Genomic DNA, 15,833 nt, shown 5'->3' with positions numbered 1-15,833 from the left:
GCCCCCATCAGCAATCTGGCCACTGCATTCTGCACCAGCTGGAGCTTTCAAACCAAGACCAAGAGCAGCCCCACAGAGAGTGCATTGCAGTAATCCAGCCTTGAGGTTGCCAATACAGTGGTCATTCTATCCCTGCCCAGGAAGCATCCCTTTCCCTTCGCTTAAAGCAGTGTCAGGTCCAAAGCCCTGGATCATGACCAACATCACCTTTGTTTGCTGGCTCTCTAACCAAACGGCGACCCCCACAACCGAGCCCCATTGCAATAGCTCATTTCTCTCTTTTTCTCTTTCCTCCTCAGCTTTTCCTGTGTTGCCTGTTGAACTTGCAGGAATCGGGGCTGCTTTGTGAGGTAAGCTAGCATCCTCTCCCTTTGAACATGGCTGTTGCCCCAGAAATGTCAGATGTCACCCTCCAGGGCCAAACCTCACTTTCCTGTGCCAGCAATGGTCTGCCTCCTGCTCCTGATGGCTTTGTAGCGAAACGCCGTCTCTGAAGCACCCTCCCCTCTGCCCCGCTGGTCTCTTATCTGCTCTGAGGAAGTGGCCCAGTTTCTCTCCCCCTCCCACCCCCATTTCTGACAAGAAAGCGTCTTGCGATCTTTCACTGTTTGGAGAAATACCTTAACCACACGACGCTCTGGCAGGCTTGTGGCACACAGAAGCTATTTAAAGAGATGAAAGAGATATACCCAAGGCAACTCTTGCATCATGCAAATGCTTCTCTTGGGTCCCAGCGGTGCGTTGATCTGGCTTTCCCAACGAAAACGCACTCAGCCTGTTTGATCGAGAAGGAATGCTGGATAAATGTAGTTGCATCGGGCTGCAGAGCAGAGCTGGGGAAAGGAAGACGGCTCCATCCTTTAGGTGTCTTTAGGATTCCCCTATCCTGGAAATCACAGGACACGGGTGGCGCTGTGGGTTAAACCACAGAGCTTAGGACTTGCCGATCAGAAGGTCGGCGGTTCGAACCCCCGCGATGGGGTGAGCTCCCGTTGCTCGGTCCCTGCTCCTGCCAACCTAGCAGTTTGAAAAGCACGTCGAAGTACAAGTAGATAAATAGGTACTGCTCTGGCGGGAAGGTAAATGGTGTTTCCGTGCGCTGCTCTGGTTCACCAGAAGTGGCTTAGTCATACTGGCCACATGACCCGGAAGCTGTACGCAGGCTCTCTCAGCCAATAAAGCGAGATGAGTGCTGCAACCCCAGAGTCAGCCACGACTGGACCTTTCCCTTATCCTGGAAGTATTTCTTTTAAGAACTGTCGCCTGAGTTTTCAATAGTTGGGATGACTTTGATTGATTGCATTTCTATCAGGCCTTCTTTCCTCTAAGGCAGGCATAGGCAAACTTGGCCCTCCAGATGTTTTGAGACTACAATTCCCATCATCCTTGACCACTGGTCTTGTTAGCTAGGGATCATGGGAGATGTCGTCCCAAAACATCTGGAGGGCCATGTTTGCCTATGCCTGCTCTAAGGAGTTCAAAGTGGCATACATGGTTCTACCCCCTTCCTCATTTATTCCCCACAACAATCCTGTGAGGTAGGTTAGGCTGATAGTCAGTGACAGGCCTCAGGTCACCCAGTGCGATTTGGGACTGAGAAAGGTGGGGGAATTTGAACCCTAGTCTCTCTGCTCTAACCGCCATACCACACTGCCATCTCTTGTGTGTGGAATAACAGAATCATAGAATTGTTGAGTTGGAGGGGTACCCCAGAGTCATCTAGTCCAACCCCCCACAATGCAGGAATCTACCTAAAGCATCCGTGACAGATGCCCATCCAACCTTTGCTTAAAAACCTCCAAGGAAGGAGAGTCCTCCCGAGGGAGACCATTGCACTGCCAAACAGCTCTTACCGTCTGAAAGCTGAAATAATCTGGTGAAGTGGAATGGAAGGAGATTCGGGACAGATGAGAGGCACTGTAGACTTTCATGCCCTTTGCATTTTCTTTGTGGGACACCACGTGTTGGAAGCTGCTGGAGTGGGTGGCTTTGAAAGGGGATCGGCCAAGTTCATGGTGGAGCCTGGGCGCTGGGTGCATGTGTGCATCTCTCAATGGCCCCTGCCATGGTGCCTGTGTGGCACCTCTGTTCAGAGAGAGCAGTGTGCACTGAATGACAGTAGCAAGTGAGAGTCTGACCCCGGGGGACTCTTCTTGGAAGGTGACTCGAGTGCAGGGCCGGATTTAGGTCTGATGAGCCCTAAGCTACTGAAGGTAATGGGGCCCTTTATATGTCCAGCTGTCCTTTGTCAGCAACAAATTGTCACTGTTTTTTGTGTTGAATATATGCTATATGATAATTTATGGACCCAATAGGTATCTAAAGCCATTTGCACATGTTGCCATGCACCCAGTCCATGCAGAATGTAGGTACCCTATATATAGAAATGAGCAAACCAGTGATATTTTAGGGAGCAGGCTAGCAGGCGGGGCCCATTACTTACGTCATAGGAGCCTACACAACGCAAAACACTATTGCTGTATGTAGGTTTTATTTTATTTGTGTTTATCTTATATTTTTTTGGGAAAAATTTCCTTTAGATTTTTTTGGGGCCCCTAAGAGAGTGGGGCCCTAAGCTATAGCTTGTTTAGCTTATAGGTAAATCTGGCACTGCTCGAGAATGTAAGAAGGGTCACAGAGTCTGCTTTTCTCTAATCTGCAGGTGGAAGCTGAGCGTCTTTTCAGCAACATCCAGGAAATAATCCAGCTGCACCGTGCTCTTTGGAGAAGCGTCATGGCCCCTGTTTTGGACAAGGCCAGGACCAGCCGGGCTCTGCTAGACCCCACAGACTTCTTCAAGGGCTTCAAGATGGTAGGTCTGCATGCAGTGAGTGTGCCTACATGCGGGTGCAGCCAGGAGAGGATGGTGCATTGTTCCTGAAAATGAGCAACAGCTGGAGACCATTCCAGTGTCCCAGAACTGCAGCAGCAGAGGAGCGCGAAAGGCCTCCTACCCCAGCTCTGAAGCATGTTCTGTTCTATTATACCAACATGTTGTAATGAAGGTTGAAATCTGGCTGTTGAAGGTGCCACAAGTGAGGCAAGTCGCCCGGCAGGGGGCACTGAGAAGCCGAGAAAGAGGGCTGGGAAATCTGGTGTCAGCTTGGTTTTGAACCAATAGTTGGACCCAAACCAGACCGAGCAGCTTTTCCGGGACCAAAATGCAACCCAGCAGACTCCTTGTAAAAGGTGGTCTCTGCTGAGCTATAGCTGCAGTACCATCTGTGGCCATCAACAGGGGTGGTGCTGGAGAGCAGAAGGGAAAAGGGAGTCTAGCTCCCAGAATTTGCAGTTTGGGACCACTGCGCAGGGCCAGTTGGGTTGCTCAGGTGGCCCTTGCTCTCCTCCGCTGCTCCTGCCTCCCTGCACCCGTGTCTTTAGTCTGATGCTTTTCTCTTGCAGTTTGGCTCCCACTTCAAGCCTTACATCCGCTACTGCATGGAGGAGGAAGGCTGCATGGAGTACATGAGGAACTTGTTGCGGGACAACGAACTCTTTCGCATCTACGTCACGGTAAGGAGCCTGTTTCCAACCCACCCACCTCTCTCTTTGTGACCATCCTACAAATCCCACACCTGTCTTTGTCCTCAAAGTTGAGTCCTACATTCAGAAAAGCTGCAGGCATCCATCACCAGCAAGTCAAATGCTGGCTAGGCAGAGGTGCCAACGCCCAATGCTCACCTCTCCTAGTCATGCAGGGCTGTTTAAGCCCCACACTTTAGGAGTGCTATGTGGTTAGCTCAGTTGGTTGGAGCATGGTGCTGATAGCACCAAGGTTGTGGGTTTGATCCCCGTATGGGCCAGCTGTATCTTCCTGCACTGCGGGGAGTTGGACAAAATGACCCTGGTGGTCCCTGCCAATGATACAATTCCATAATTAATCCTCTCTGATTATTGCTCGGCTAAAAGAGGGGAACAATCTTAAAAGCAGTTTCAAAATGGCTCCAGAGGTTCTGGGGAAGCGGTGGGTTGGTGATGGCAGAGGTACTAGCCAATAGGTGCTTTTCCTTTTCCTCGATTGGTCCGAACCAGGCAGACAGTCTGCAGAGTGGACTGTTACTGTTTTTAGAGAGTTTTGTCTGGAGGCTGTCAGAACTATTGAAAACACCAAGAATTGGCCATTCTTTAGAATATGAGTCTGTCTTTCGCCTAGGGCTCCTTTTGGAAGCTGTCCATTCCTGGGCTGGTTGTGGCTTGCAGCATGGGCACCTTTCCAGGCTTGTGTTCCTGATGGGAGCTAAGCCCCTGGCTAGTAGTGACGGACTGGCTAGTGGCCTGTTTCTTGGCTCCAGGAACTGACGCTTCCCTTCTTCCACTTGCAGTGGGCCGAGAAGCACAAACAGTGCAACCGGCTCAAGCTGAGCGACATGTTAGTGAAGCCTCACCAGCGCCTCACCAAATACCCTCTGCTGCTGAAGTCGGTGCTTAAGAAGACAGAAGACCCCCACACCCGAGAGGCCATCATCACCATGGTAAAGTGTTTCCAGTGCGCCCTGGTATACCTGCTAGCGTTGGTGATGGTGGGTTGGGAGCTGCAAGGAATTCAGCAAACGTTTGCACCCAAATCCATCTCAGGAAGGGCTGGCACTCTGTTGAGATGGGGGAGAAACACAGTTCAGTTTGCATTTGAAGGCGAACCTACCTAACGCTGACAAAGTCTAGCCACGGTGGAACCTCCACCACCCGAAGCAGTCTACCGCTAAGGATTTGATTCCAGGGGAGGACTGCAGCATGAGAGGGCTGTTGCATTCACACCCTGGTTCTGGGGCTTCCTGGAGACATCTGGCCTGGGCCAGCCTCCCCAGTCACCGTGTGACTTCCAGATGTTGCTGAACCGCTGGCTGCTGGAAGTTGTAGATCAGCACAGCTGGAAGGCACCCAGTTTGGGGGAGCCAAGTGCCGCCCTCGCCTTATTGCTGCCTCCCCCTGGGTATAACCTCTGGCGGGCTTCCCTCCTCCAGATCAACTCGGTGGAGCGCTTCATCAACCACATCAACTCGCGCATGCGCCAGAGGCAGGAGCAGCAGCGCCTGGCCAGCATTTTGAGCCGCATCGATGCCTACGAGGTGGTGGAAGGAAGCACAGATGAAGTGGACAAGGTGGGTGGCGAGGCTGTGGCTGCAACGTGGGGGAGAAGGGTGGGCAAAGGGTGCCCGACATGACAGCCTGGGCTGGGTGGGTGGAGAGTGTGTCTCAGGCGCCTGAACTCTTTTGGCTTTAACCCCCTTTCCTCAGATCCTGAAGGAGTTCTTGCGCCTGGACCTGACAGCCCCCATCCCAGGGACCTCCGCCGAGGAGACCCGGCAGCTTCTGCTGGAGGGAAGCCTTAAAATGAAAGAAGGCAAAGACAGCAAGGTAAGCCTTGATGGGCAGGGGAAATGTTCTTCTTGTTGTTACTATTGCAACTCAGACTAGGGGATCTCATGCGATTCAGCCTGGAACTTCTACCCCCCAAAGCCAGAGGCTGAGACACTGCCTTTGCATGCAGAAAGCTAGGCAGGAAGGTCTTTTCCCTGACATGCTAGCTTTCCATGTGCAGAGGATTTTTTGGGGTGTGTGTGTGTGTGTTATGTTTCACTTGCAGACTAATGTGGTGCACATCATCCCTTGTCCTCTCTAGAAAGGGTCCCCATTTCTGCCTCCTTCTCTCTCCCCCGCCCCTGCATCAAGCTCCACGTAGGATGCTCTGATCGTTTGGGATCTTTTTCTTCTCCAGATGGATGTTTACTGCTTTCTCTTCACGGACCTCTTCCTCATCACCAAACCGGTGAAGAAGGCTGAACGCACAAAGGTCATCCGCCAGCCATTGCTGGTTGACAAGCTGGTGTGCCGTGCACTCAAGGATCCTGGTGAGGGGTGTTTGTGAGTTGGGTCATTTTTCACAGACAGCTGGTATATGTCTGCACTGTAGGATTAACCCCTCGAGCCACAGCCACGGCCTCAATCCTGATCTGCCCCGCAACTGCTTTTTGTAAACAAAGCACTCATCCACTTGTTGTTATTTGTATACTGTGTTATACCCACACACAAACACATAATACATAATAAAAATAAAAAAACAACCCAATAATCTCCCCTCTCCAATACATTTTAAAAGGGCATTGGATGTCAATCAGCCAAAGGCCTGGTTAAAGAGGAATGTTTTTGCCTGGCACCTAAAGGTGTATAATGAAGGCGCCAACCCAAACCTCCCTGTGGAGACCATTCCACAAACGGGAGTTTAGTGTGGATTTTTGTGGTGTGTTCTCCCTATCCATGCTATGTTCTCCCTATCCAGCCGGCAGCCCACAGTTCTCGACAGTAAACTCAGATATTCCCAATCCGGGGAAAATCTGCATGCATAAGTTGCCCTGTGATAAGGGCTGTGTGATTCTGTCGAAACCTGATCCAAAGGAATCCAGATTTTGCTTCTGCAGTTGATGAAGATAAATCATAGAAAAGGAGGAGAGGATGGAATTCTTCTTAGTTTGCACAATTCCTTAGCAGTCCTAAGGAGCCTGATCTTGGGAGGCTGAACATCAGAGGAGCCTGCTGGATCAGGCCAATGGCCCATCTAGTCCAGCATCCTGTTCTCACAGTGGCCAAACAGATGCCTGTGGGAAACCAGCAAGCAGGATTCAAGCGCAGGAGCCCTTTCTTCTCTCCTGCAGTTTCCAACAACTAGTATTCAGAAGCATTGCTTCCTGCAACTCTGCAGGCAGGGCGCAGCCATCGTGGCTATTAGCCTTCTTCATGAATTTGTCAACTCCTTTTTCAAAGCCGTCAACGTTGTTGGCCATCACTGCCTCCTGCAGAAGTGAGTCCCACAGGTTAACTATGCACTGCAGGAAAAATGTACTTCCGTTTGCCTTTTCCTGAGCCTCCCAACATTTGGCTTCATTGGATATTCATGAGTTCTAGTGTTAGGAGAGAGGCACTGTGGAGAGTTACTCATTGTGCCTCCTGCAGTGGGCGGCCGCCGACATGGGTGGCTTCGGAATGGATTTGGACAAATTCGTGGAGGATAAAGCTATATCAGTGACTACCAGCCAGGATGGCCACGTGCTGCCTCCATGGTCAGAGGCAGCAATGATTCTGAACACCAGTTGCTGGAAACCACAGGAGGGGACAGTCCTCCCTTGGGTCCTCTTTGCAGGCTCCCCACTGGGCCACCTGCCTCTGTGAGATCAGGATGCTGGACTAGGTGGGCCACTGGCCTGATCCAGTAGGCTCTTCGACCTTTCCTGAATCTTCCACCATTCAGCTTCCTGAAGCCGAGCTTGTGCCGGCGGCAGCTTTCCCTTCCCAGGAGTCACCACTGACCTAACACCAGACTCCCCCTCCCTTGTCTTCCTCATCAGGTTCCTTCCTGCTGATCTACCTGAATGAGTTCCGGAGCGCGGTGGGAGCCTACACCTTCCAGACCAGTGGGCAGTCTCTGTGCCGGAGCTGGATCGAGGCTGTCTGCAATGCCCAGGTGGGTGCTGTGGGAGCCAAGAGGATTTCCCCCGAAAGGTGGAGGTTGTGGGTGCTCTGTTGCCTCTGCCAACTTTGCTGGACTACAGCTCCCATCATCCTCGACCACGCTGGGTGGGTCCGATGAGAACGAGTCCAGCAATACTTGAAGGGCTGCACACTCCCCATTGCTACCCAAGGACATCTCCTCCTCTCCTTCATTTGAGGTTTTTTAAGAGAGGTTGGATGACCACCTGCCAGGGATTTGTGATCAGCGATTATTGCGTTGCACTGGGATGGATTGGATGATCATCGGGACCCCTTCAAACTCTACCATTCTGTGATTCTATGAATAGATTTCTTTTGCTGCAGTTTATTTTCCCCCCACCCTCTTTCCCAACTCCTATGCTCACTGGGAAGATGAGTTCTTCGGCTGGGAGCACATCTAGTCAAGCAACACTCCTGCCCTTTGCCTCCAGGAACTGGCATTGAGACTCCCACTGCCTCTGGGGGTGTAGACTTTGTTCAGCTGATATTTATTTTATCTTTTTGTTTTCATTCTTCCTCATTTATTCTACTTGTTTCACAAAATGCATTTATAGCAATGCCAGCCGACGATGACAGTGCCCTATGCCACTTTTTCAATAGCCCCTCGCCCTTTTGATAATTCCCCCCCCCCAGTGATCTAGAACTCTGGGGGTCTCACTCGAGAACTTCTCCCCTTTGCTTGTCCGCTTTTGGGTGCAGATCTGTCTCCACCAAGGGCACTTGCTGGCTCTTTTAATTTTTTTACAATTATTTTTTTTACAATTACAATCCACTCTTGATAAATTCCCTTATATCCCAGCTACAGTGATTGACTTCAATTGGTATTAACACATTTAAAGGTAAAGGTAAAGGTACCCCTGCCCGTACGGGCCAGTCTTGACAGACTCTGGGGTTGTGCGCCCATCTCACTTAAGAGGCCAGGGGCCAGCGCTGTCCGGAGACACTTCCGGGTCACGTGGCCAGCGTGACATTGCTGCTCTGGCAAGCCAGAGCCGCACACGGAAACGCCGTTTACCTTCCCGCTGGTAAGCGGTCCCTATTTATCTACTTGCACCCGGAGGTGCTTTCGAACTGCTAGGTTGGCAGGCGCTGGGACCGAGCAGCGGGAGCGCACCCCGCCGCAGGGATTCGAATCGCCGACCTTTCGATCGGCAAGCCCTAGGCGCTGAGGCTTTAACCCACAGCGCCACCTGCGTCCCATTAACACATTTAGTGATTTCTAATTCTTCTTCCTGTGTGAGGTTTTAATTTTCATCAATTGTTCCCTTCATTTCTTTATAAATTTTATATCCGTAATAATTATTCCTGGTCTCCTTAGTGCCGCCTTACCCATGCTTTGTTCAACAAACCACAAATTGTCTTACTGAAGAGCAAAGCAGCCATGGCCTATACTATAGCACCAACTTGCATCAAAACTGCATCTGTTGATTCATATGCCTAGATGCATCTTGAGCAAATTGAGATGGCGAGTGCTTGGTGCGAAATGTGCTGTAACGACACCCCTCTGCTGTAGTATCTCTGGGTCTTTCTGCTTATCCCATCCCTCCTGTACCTTCTTGCAGAACAAGTTGCAGCACCTCCGTCTGCAGGAGCACCAGCGTAGCCAGCAGCAGCTGCAAAGCCTTGAAGAAGAAGAAGAAGAAGAGGAAGAAGAAGAAGAAGAGGAAGAGGACGGGGAGAGTGGCGCCTCGGGAGCCAGCTCCCCCACCATCCTCCGCAAGAGCACCAACAGCTTGGACTCACAGCAGTGGTATGCTTGGGGCGGGGAGACAGGCAGGAGCAGAGGGGGCTTTCCAGGGGCCACATGCCAGTGCGGCCAGAAGGAAACGTGATGCTTATTGTGTAAAGAAGGCCATTTTCCAGCCATGCACTAACAAGAGGCTTCCCCTCTACACCCACCCACACTACAGTTTAGATCTGCCTGGATAGCTCAGCTGGTTAGAGTGTGGTGCTGATAATATCAAGGTTGCAGGTTTGATCCCTGTATGGGACAGCTGCATATTCCTGCAGTGCAGGGGGATCTGATGAGATGATCCTCAGGGTCCCTTTCATTGAGGTGTGTGAAGCACGGTCCCTGAGAGCTGTGGCCTGGGGAGCAGGGATATTCTTTAGGGAGAATCCTGAGCACCAGATACAGAGGGCCGGATGTGGCCTCTGAGCCACAGGCTCTGTTATTGACATAAGGCAGTGGTTTTCAAGCAGTGTGCCATGGGACCCCTGGGATGACTTGAATGATGGCCAGGGGTGCCACGGGCAATGCTGGCCTCTGTCCCTCTTTTCTTCCTCCGATCCCCTCTCGTGTCTCTGCTTCCCAAAGGCTTGCGCAACTATCTGTTTGTTGCAGCAGCCCTGGCTGCAAGCTCCCCAGGTGAATGGTTCCTCTGGGGCTGGCTTCCCAGGCCCCTGTTGGGCAGTGTCAGGAGGCACCTCCTCTTTAGCTCAGAGACCAGAGGTGGCATCAACGGCTGCCCAGAGGACTCCCAAGGAGTGGGGAGAGGAGAGGAGGCTGAGGGAACCCTCCACAAGGGAGGGCTGAGGGGATGCCAGCTCTGCATGCAAGGGGTGACGTAACTGGGCTTCTGAGCCCCACAGGGGTGCTGCAGAAAGGGTGTAGTTGGTCTAGGGAGCCGTGGACCCCAAAAAGTTGAAAACCTCTGGCATGAGAAGACATGTGGTGGTGAAAGTCGCAACTAGTCCCGCATCCCATTCTCAAGAATGGTAGAACACTGCACTGGATCAGTCAGAAGAGGATTCTGTCTGAGATGCCCCTTGATCCAGTCAGGCTGCTTCCTCTGCTCTGGTAAACAGATAGAGGCTGAGGGAAGATGCCTTATCAGCAGGCATTAAGCATGACAGGCAACATAAAGCTTCCAGGTTCAGCAGCAGTATACAGTGGTACCTCAGGTTAAGTACTTAATTGGTTCCGGAGGTCTGTACTTAACCTGAAACTGTTCTTAACCTGAAGCACCACTTTAGCTAATGGGGCTTCCTGCTGCTGCCAATGCGCCGCCGGAGCACAATTTCTGTTCTCATCCTGAAGCAAAGTTCTTAACCCGAGGTACTCTTTCTGGGTTAGCGGAGTCTGTAACCTGAAGCGTATGTAACCTGAAGCGTCTGTAACCCGAGGTACCACTGTACCTTCGAATATAAGATGGAAAGGATATCACCTTGATTCTTCTGTGCTCCAGAAATCTTTGACTGGCTAGCTTAAGAAACAGAGTGCAGGAGAACTGAATGCTACAAAAAAATGCCAAACTGTGCCAAAAATAAGTTTTTTATGTTAAAAAATAGCTCTACTTGCTCACCTCTGAAGGAGGGTCCATCTTGTCCCCTCACACTTCTCCCCATAGCTGGTGAACAACTGAAGTGCACTTTCAGTCTCTTAATTCAGAAATGAAAGAGCTAGCCTTACCTGTCAGAAGTTTTGGAATCATTCCCATTACAAAATATCCTCATTCATGTGCCATTCATGTGCCTCCAACAGGGGCTACGAGAACCTCACATTCTCCCTCAGTCCCCAAAATGCCTGGTGGAGTAAAAGTAGTCCAGGACTTAGATTTATGGAAGCATATGTCCTCCAAGGAAAAGGGTGGTCCATCGCAGAGGGGTTAACATAGGAAGGCCCTTGCTTCCTTCTTCCTAACATTTAGCCAAAGTCTCCTCTCTTGAAATAGAGCCGAAATTGATCTGAAAAGATAACTGGCAACCAGCTCCTTCCTGATGTCCCCCTGCCTCTTCTTTGCAGCCTCTCTGACGGCTCCACCGAGACCATCTCCGTGGTGGTGGTAGATGCCAGCGAGGGCCCCCCTTCCCCCGACTTCGAGGTGGGTCCCTTCAGCTCCCAGTCCGATGAAGCATCCATCAGCACCACAGCTTCCTCCACAACACCCACCATGGAACTGGGCGAGGCCCTCCCTGCCAGCACTGCCAACCACTGCCTCAAACCAGAGTCCGGGTCCTGCCGCTCGGCCTCCATCGACAGCGCCTATGGCACCCTGTCGCCCACCTCCTTCCAGGAATTTGCAGACCAGCAGCAGCGGCAGCAGCAGCAGCAGCAGCAGGAGGAGGAGACAGGCAGGTCTACAGAGCAGGATGACGGCGCCCCCACCCCCTCACAACGGACCGGCTCCCCAAAACTGCGACGGCAGGTGCCAGTCCAGCTGCTGCCTGCCAAGACCAAGGTGCTCAAGTCCAAATCGGAGGCAAACCTCTTGCAGATGCTGCCAGCCTCCCTGCAGCTGGCCCAGAGCAAGAGCCTCTCTGAACTCTGCCCGGCCATGTTCCTGCTGGGCTCCCCGCGGACTAACGGGCCCCAGGGCCACAGACAGGACAAAGCAGGGCGGGGGGCCGGCGGGGGCGGCAGCAGCAGCAGCAACAGCAGCACCTCGGAGCTGTCTGAGGCGGAGGAGGGGTCACCAGCCGGGCTCTGCGTTTCCCCAGAGTTGCCCGCCGCCTCTGCGGGGCTGCAAGCGCCTTGCTGGCTGGGCAGAGAGTGCCGGGGAGAGGAGCTGCCTGCCGCCCGTCGGACTCTGTCGGACCCGCAGGCGAGCCAGCACCGCAAGCTGACACTGGCGCAGCTCTACCGGATCCGAACCACGCTGCTGCTGAACTCCACGCTCACTGCCTCGTGAGTGCTGCTGGGGAGACTGGGCTGGGCTGGGAGGAGAGAGGTGGAATTATAGGCTACTGTAGTTAAACTACGGAACTCCCTTCCACAGGAGGCAGGGGTGGCCACCAATTTGGATGGCTTTAAAAGAGGATTGAATAAATTCGTGGAAGGGAAGGCTAGTGATGGCTGCTAGCCATGAGGGCTGTGCTCTCATACCCTCCAACATTTTCCAGCAGAAAGTCAGGACGTGTGTCAGCTGGCATGCTCAGAAGCATGGCACCAAACGAGGCGCATGTTGGCTGCCCGCCTCCCCTGCTGCAGCCCCTACCTGGTAGCTGCTCTCTTCCCTCCTCACTCACTTCTTCCGCCCACGCTGCACCTCACACTGCCATAAAGGCGGCAGCAACTTTCGCAGTGGCAGAGAGGAGCTGGCAAGAGCATTGCACGAGTCCGTCGCCTCCGCTCCAGTGCGGAAATACCTTCCCCATGCACAAGGGTTCCACTTCTGAAGGTTGCCCTGCTAAGTGCAAGCCCTGGCCCATCCTCCTCCCGTGTTTGGAGCGGGGAAATGGGACATTCCTGAATAAAAGCAGAAGCCAGGGTTTCTTCTGCAATTCCATGAATTTCCCGGGAAAACAGGGACACTTGACGGTTATGTGCTCTTCCTCCGGGGTCAGAGGCAGTGATGCTTCTGAATACCAGTTGCTGGCAGCCGCAGGAGGTGAGAATGCTGCTCTTGTGCTCAGGTCCTACTTAAGGGTTTCCCAATAAAGGCATCTGGTTGGCTCCTATGAGAATGGGATGCTGGACTGAATGGGCCTGATCCAGCAAGGCTGCTCTTATGTAGAGAGAGTGTGTCTTATAGAGCGAAAAATACGGTAGCTAACAGTAGAAACAGGGCTTGTTTTTCTAGTTGGAGCTCACTGGAGTTCAGCTCCAGCATCTCCCAGGCTAGTGCCATTGCCATTCTAAGAGAATAAGGGAGAAGTTCGTGGTGAGCTCCAGCATCTCTTTCCCCCTAGAAAAATCGAACCATCTAAATAACCTCTTTTGTCTGATGGTCTGATTGCTGCAGGGAAGTATGAAGACATCAGAGAAGCGCAAACCACAAGTGGGAGATGCCGTTCCCGGCGCCGGGAGTTCCACATCATCCTTAAGTTATGCAGCGTCACCAGCCTTCGGCATCGGATCCCCTTGCCCGCTCCTTGGGTGGTGGTGGTGCCCTGCTGACCCGGCAGGACACAGGCACGAGGGCGAGGGGCACCATCCTGCAAGCAGAGTCCGTGCCGCACGGGACGAGGCAGCTGCGTGCGTCGATGTGTGTGTGTCCGGGGTCCATGCATATGTGGCAACTGTTGGGTTTGAGTGCGCGAGAGGCAGCCTGGCGGTGGAGACGAGAGACAGCCACACCTGCTGACGGCTCTTGGCGGATGCACGGACCTCCCAGGACCACATTTCCTGCTTCCTTGCCCTCTCCTGCTTCACCCAGATTCTGGGTGGGGGGGGGAGTAAGAGGCAGACGGAGTGTACTCCCTTTGACAAGGACCTTTGGGGGGGCAGTGGGGAGGGGTCTTTCCCAAACAATGCACTTAGGACTGTTATCTCGTACCATGCCCAGACGCCTGGGCATTAACACTATTGTGGGATGCTTCCAACCTAATGCCCTCCCTCTGTCCCACTAATTAACAGAGAAGTTCTCCCTGTGCAAAAGAGCAAGAGTTTACGCCTGCTGTGCTGGTACAGCCCTGCTGTTAGACGGCGGGGGGTATTGTCCCATTGCCCGTGTTGAAATAAGATTCAACTGCTAGCAGCTAACTGACTTTGTCTGGCCCTGGGGGTCAGATGGATCTCTGTCTCTCGCTTTGCTTCTGCCCCCTGTGGGCGCCCTTCCTTGCCTCTTGGTCTGGACATGTGCAGAATGGCCAGATCAAGGAAGCAAACCCAGATGGCGAAGCTGGCTGGTCTTCCACTCTGTCTCCCTTTCCGTACTGCGGAGACCTCTGCAGCGAGGCCACGATCCCAGGTGCAGTTGTAGGGTGTGGGGAGGGAGTGCATTCTGTGTGGATCTGTCCTAATGAGAAGGTCCTCCTGCCTTGACAACATGGCTTGTCTGATGAGTGAAATGGCGTGCATGGCTGCTATCTTCTGCAAGGTTGCCCAGGATGCTTTTCCTGGTAAGGGCATGTAAATGGTTGAGGTTGCTCTCTGGTTGCACCCAGGAAAGCCATCCACCAAGGGGATCCTGCCAACCTGCTGGCGATAGCCCACATTGGTTCCAAGGCCCCATGTCCTGTGTATGCAGCAACATTTGCCCAGGCTTTGCACCCGAGTGTCCTGATTCCACGGGGGGTGGGGGTGGGGGGGGGCTGCCCAGCAGGGGAACAAAGAGGGAAGCAGAATGTCGGGAAGGAGCAGAGAAGTGGGAGGTCCGGGGGACGTGCTGGGAAATCCAGGTTCTGGAGTAAGGGGGGAAAGTTGCTGGGGGAGGGCGAAGTGATGAGGAATGGCAGTGCAAAGTGGGCAGCTGAACAGGTGGAGAGGCCGAGCGGCCTACATAAACAGACGGCAGAGCCAGACGCAGGCCAGGAAGTTGGGAATACGAGAGACTGGGGATGGAGCAAAAGATTCGGGGCCTGCACTGCTTGCCATTCTCAAAAGAGGCTGTGCTGTCTTTGCGGGGATGTTGGCTTAAGGACTGGAGACATAGTAGACCCCTGGGGAAATGATGAGGGCAGCAGACTGGGGTCCCACCACCCCTGCACTTTGCAACCTTCTCTCTTTTATTGGGAAACATGGAGGCGAAAGGACCCCTTCTCCCCCCCCCCAGTGAATCCCCGCTGTGCTGAGCTCTCTTCCTTTGCCCTGGTGGCAAATTGGGGCACCTGCCCCGTCCTTCCCTTCCCTTCCTTTCACCTCCCTCTGGCAATAATAAGCCTGCAGGCCTCCCAGTTTGATGGGGACCCTGCTTGCTTTGCTCTCTACGGGGAAAACCCAAAGCACAGAGTGTCGTTCTCCTTTTCTGGGAGCAGGGGGTGGGGGGTTTGTCGAGAGCTTCCTGCCCTTTATGCCCGTAATAAGTTGGCATTGGGTGCTACACTGTGTAGAGCAGAGACTGCAAGGGGGAACTGAGGGAGACCCTCTTCCCCACCCCAGTCCATTTCCCTGTGCATGATTTAGCCGGCTGGTGTATTTTTTTTCTGTGTGTGCGTTTTCAAGTTGCCTATTTATTAAGCTTAACTATTTCCCTAGCACCCACCTCAACCCCCCCAGGCGAGGCCAGTTCCTTTTATACCACTTTATGTATTGACGGTCGTGACCCCACCCCTCCGCCCTTGTCCTTCCTGATATCGGGCAGATGTGTTGGTTTCGGCCATCCCTCTAATGCTAATGTCCCTTGCTCAGTGCCGTCAGTGTCACAGATAAACCATTAAACATAACCCAGATCTCTGACTTGGTGTTTTTCTGTTTTATGGGTGTGTGTGTGTGTGTGTGTGTGTGTGTGTGTGCGTGTGTGTGTGTGTGCAATGGAAGGTGTGGGTGGAGGAGAGAAATCTTCTGTGTGGAGTTATTATTGGTACTATTATTTATTAAATTTATATTCCGCCCTTCATTGAACAGCTGTTTGGCGGTTGGACGGACTCCCTGCTTGGGAAGGTTTTTCAGTAGAGGTTGGATGGCCACCTGTCATCGATGCTTTAATTGAGATTCCAGCATTGCAGGGGGTTGCACTAGATGGCCTTTG

At 52.8% G+C, this 15,833-nt stretch overlaps 1 protein-coding gene across 8 annotated transcripts in view; it reads left to right on the top strand.

The window, feature by feature from the left end:
- The window catches only part of PLEKHG5 (pleckstrin homology and RhoGEF domain containing G5), a gene marked incomplete at its 3' end in the record, with an annotated part of 101,944 nt that extends 86,403 nt beyond the window's left edge, over positions 1 to 15,541 (top strand). For 5 of the 8 annotated variants that reach the window (XM_079986806.1, XM_079986804.1, XM_079986808.1 and 2 more), the window contains 11 exons: positions 300 to 350; positions 2,663 to 2,812; positions 3,403 to 3,513; positions 4,323 to 4,472; positions 4,962 to 5,099; positions 5,236 to 5,355; positions 5,717 to 5,849; positions 7,341 to 7,456; positions 9,045 to 9,232; positions 11,228 to 12,109; positions 13,167 to 15,541. In XM_079986806.1, the coding sequence (XP_079842932.1) occupies positions 300 to 350; positions 2,663 to 2,812; positions 3,403 to 3,513; positions 4,323 to 4,472; positions 4,962 to 5,099; positions 5,236 to 5,355; positions 5,717 to 5,849; positions 7,341 to 7,456; positions 9,045 to 9,232; positions 11,228 to 12,109; positions 13,167 to 13,176 (2,049 nt within the window). Of the gene's footprint in view, positions 1 to 299; positions 351 to 2,662; positions 2,813 to 3,402; positions 3,514 to 4,322; positions 4,473 to 4,961; positions 5,100 to 5,235; positions 5,356 to 5,716; positions 5,850 to 7,340; positions 7,457 to 9,044; positions 9,233 to 11,227; positions 12,114 to 13,166 lie in introns of those variants that run through there. The other 3 variants (XM_079986807.1, XM_079986805.1, XM_079986809.1) reach the window with 1 other exon arrangement.
- Between the last annotated feature and the right edge of the window lie 292 nt (positions 15,542 to 15,833).

This window comes from Podarcis cretensis (genome assembly GCF_951804945.1).
Source record: "Podarcis cretensis genome assembly, chromosome: 8".
Lineage (NCBI taxonomy): Eukaryota > Metazoa > Chordata > Lepidosauria > Squamata > Lacertidae > Podarcis > Podarcis cretensis.
The sequence above is the reverse complement of the archived record's forward strand: the minus strand, read 5'-3'. Positions and strand labels throughout refer to the sequence as shown.